The sequence below is a fragment of the Theobroma cacao genome, chromosome 7, assembly GCF_053813885.1.
Source record: "Theobroma cacao isolate CCN51 chromosome 7, ASM5381388v1, whole genome shotgun sequence".
Lineage (NCBI taxonomy): Eukaryota > Viridiplantae > Streptophyta > Magnoliopsida > Malvales > Malvaceae > Theobroma > Theobroma cacao.
In genome coordinates, this window is record NC_142645.1 from 8047347 (window position 1) to 8051305 (window position 3959).

General features: G+C 39.2%; 1 protein-coding gene across 1 annotated transcript; it reads left to right on the forward strand.

The window, feature by feature from the left end:
* The first annotated feature begins 683 nt into the window (after window positions 1-683).
* LOC18594233 (uncharacterized) lies at window positions 684-2805 on the forward strand. Its single transcript, XM_007021726.3, has one exon. The coding sequence runs from the start codon at window positions 813-815 to the stop codon at window positions 2547-2549; it is 1737 nt and encodes a 578-aa protein (XP_007021788.3). The 5' UTR covers window positions 684-812; the 3' UTR covers window positions 2550-2805.
* Window positions 2806-3959: the final 1154 nt, after the last annotated feature.

Here is a 3959-nt window from a genome sequence, read left to right on the forward strand (position 1 = left end):
GTTAGTGCATTACCCATTAACGTATTATAATAGTTAGCATACGATCCATTGATTGCCGAGTAAACCCTTACTAAGTTATAATAGTTACATAAAACCCTACTAACAAGTAATACCATATAGTAAAATTATGAGAATGATATTATTTATATAATCTTTATCACAAGTTATATTAGTGATTGTAGTTAAAGATGATGAAACTGTGTGAATTTTAAAACAATAATTGAATTTTGATATTTATTTACTGTAATATATGAGTTTAAAAAATTATTCGTTTTGATTATAATAATTTTTTATTAAAAAGAAACAAAATCAATAAAATTACATCAAAAGAGTGTGCGAGAATGTCACTAGCATAAATTGACGATCCTTGAGAAGAATCGTGCTAATAAAATATTAAGAAACAATATTGGTGCAAAAATTCATCAAACGATTAAACTTGCGGTACATATGAACTTGCCACTCATTCTTTAGTAGGTTTTTAATGATAAAAATCAAACTTGAATTAACATTTTGCTTATTTGCTTCCATTGAATAGCCTACGCAGCACTTGACTGTTCTGAGACTCGTAGCTATATTGGGATTTTCTTTGGTATATATTATCACTCTCAGCTACGAGAATTTATTTATTTTTCTAGTGCAAGGGATATATATATATATATGCATATTAGTAAGAGCAAAGGCCCCGGGATCTATATGATCCCAGCCCTACGAGTTGCCTCATCCCCGAAAGCCGACGGTTGGGTATCAATGTGATTCTCCCCGTCTTTTTAATTGATTTTTCGATATTTCCAGTTCAATTTTCCTTGCGAAAAATGCAGCCTCAAAATCTCTCCTTCTCTAAAACCCTAAACCCTTCTTTCCATGTCTTCCCTCCCCATAAGCCACTCCTCTCCCCTTCCCTACCCCGCCGATGCTTCCCATTTTCCCGCCAAAAGCCCCCCATACTTTCCGTTCATCACCGAGACGTCCGGGCCTTTGCTGGCCGGAGCAAGAAGAAACCGGGAGGCCAATCCTCGGGCCGGCTCGAAGGCAGCGCGGAGATAAGGCGCGTGGCCAAGCGAAACGCGCGTCGAAAATCAAAAAAGCTAGCCGAATCCCTCTTCTACCGGTTGAAGAACCCAGGGAAGCCAAACCATGCCGATAACTTCACGGAAGAAGAGCTGGAAGCAATCGGACTCGGTTACGACCGGATGGTCCGGTTCATGGAAAAAGACGACCCGAATTTGAAACACCCTTTTGATTGGTACAAGTATGGTGAATTTGGGCCTTATTCTTGGCGTGGGGTTGTCGTTGGCGACCCAATTCGAGGGCGGTTTGCGGATGAAAGGGTCACGATGATAGGGGAAGTGAAGAATCATGAGGAATGGGAGAAGATAGAACAGTTCGAGATGGCTTCAGAGTTTGGGAAAAGGTTGGAAATGATGGATAAAAACGTTGGCTTTAGGTACTTTTGGGTGTTTGTTAGGCACCCGAAATGGAGGTTAAATGAATTGCCTTGGGAACAATGGACTGTAGTTTGTGAAGTTGTTGTTGAAGCTAGGAAAAATGAGAGGTTAGACAAGTGGAGTTTGATGGGGAGATTAGGGAATAAAGCTAGATCTTTGATTACTCAATGCGCGGCTTGGATGAGACCGGATATTATTTATGTTAAGAAGCCTGTTTATCAATGTAGGTTTGAAGGTCAAGATGATTTTTTTAAGGCGTTGATACCGTTTCTTGATCCTAAAACGGAAGGGGAATATTTGTTTGAGGTTAGGAAAGAGGATGGGAGTGTGGAACTGTGTAGTTATTTTGAGGGGTTGTGTAAGATTGTGAAGGTGAGTCAAAAGGCTTTTGTGGATGATGTGGTGAAAGGGTTTGAGAAGTTGAGTGAGGAAGGGAAATCGCGCTGTTTAGAGTTTTTGTTGAGTAATCATCCGGTGCCTCTTTTGCATCCATATACAAAGGAGTGGAAGGCTAAGTTGGAGGAGATGGAGTTGGGTTGTGATGCACCGGATGATGATGAGGATGATAGGGGCCGAGATTCTGGTGAGACCCAGTTCACGGATTGGATTGAGGATGATGGTGGTGGTGATGAGGAGGTGGAGGATCAAGAGGATGTGGTTCTGGATATGGAAGAAGGTGGACATGAAGAATTTCGGACTGAAGGAGAGGAATCTGAGGAAGAAGAGGATGAAAAGTACTGGGAGGAAGAGTTTCAGAAGGCAGTAAGTAGCTCTGAAAGGATGGAAAAACTTGCAAAACGAAGTGTTGAGATGACTACAGAGTTCTACAAGAAGCAGTTGGGGGTAATGGAAGCTGACAAAAAGAAAAAGATTATGGAAGATGGAGATGAAACTGCCCTGAGGGGTAAAAGAGCAACAGTGAGACCAGAAGAGTGGAAATATGCAGGGATTGGTCCGTGGAGGAGAAGGATTAAGAAGAGCAAAATTCCTCCAGAGCTGTTTTTACGTGCAGCTGTTAGACCATTTACTTATAGGAATCTTGTGAAGGAGATTGTCTTGACAAGGCATGCAATATTGGAGGGTGAGATTGGTAGGAAAGAATGAAGCAGTAAATTTATCGGAAGCAAATTAGCTATCTGATTATAATGCAGATGACCACATATTCATGGCAAATCTGTCTATATGCTGCAACAAGCTTGTATTTACTGTTAAAGGAATCTTGAAATTATTTGTAAAACAGTACCGAATGTATGTTGTAGAAAAATTTTGTTCAGAGTTGAGGGAGTCATGTAGCTAGAGTTTGCACAGTTTGTCGTAACTCATATTGAATTACATATCTGATAGTTCTTTACATATTTTATCCTACCATTGGCATTGATTAACCCTCTGCAGAATTACATTTTGATACATCTATTGAAATCAACATACTTTTGGCTCTGATTACTGGCGTTTGATTATGAAGAGGCTGGGCATCATTTGTTGAAAAACTATCTAGGAAGTGTATGCCAGTTTTCCCAATGTATGGATTGATATTAGAAATCTAGTGAAAAACAGAGTTCTCCCTGGAATTACTGACCAGATGCTGTGCTATGGACACACTATACTTTGTATATGCTGATGTGGTCCTTATATGATTATATGAATCTTAGTCTATTAGGCTTCACATTGTTTTTTTTTTTCTATTTTTAGCCAGAGGCTTCATATTGTGCTTATGCTTGGAAATATCAGTGAACGTCGTCTAGTTGCCTGTGTTAGAGAATTGGAAACACTCGCTTTACTCGGAGACTTTTTTTTCAGTCTTGTGGCCTAGCAGCAGAGAATAGAATACAACAAACTGCGACAACCTTGCCTTGGGTTTTTACATTATCTACACTTTAAGAAACAGACATTGGAAATCTTACATCTCTTCCATTTATAAATCTCTCTTGCATACCATCAATTGTCTCAGTGTTTGCTGTTGAGTTGAGAATTTGATATCCTAGAATACGTCTCAGTGGTGGAGCTTCCTTTTAGTGATGTAAGTTTATAAGACACCGAAAGTAGGTTAAAATGATCTGTTTCATATACTATGTTCCTACATGTTGTGCTCAGTTTGGTTGATGTTAGGAATGTCATCTTTTAGCTTTTCAGTGTAAGCCTTCTTTTGAACATTACTTGTGCTTATGCTGTAAAGTCATACATAGCAGTGGCTTACCTTTCCTGTTTCATCTAATGTTGAGCTATGCTTCCTAAAGAATGCTATATCCATTTCATCCCCTGAATTAATGGATGTTTTGGTCATTTGGATATATTATATATGTAACTCCTTTAAGCTAGACAGTAACATGAAAAGATTTGCTCGCCCAGGAATTCGCTAGCATTTTATCAATGAATTGAATTCTACAATTCAGGGTTGAACCAAGCACTTGGGAGCCAACTCAGTTTGCATCAATATCATGCTAGTTAAAGGGTATGAAGAAGCTGATGCCGGAAAAGATGCAACAAGGTCATTTACAATTAATCTATGAAGTTTGA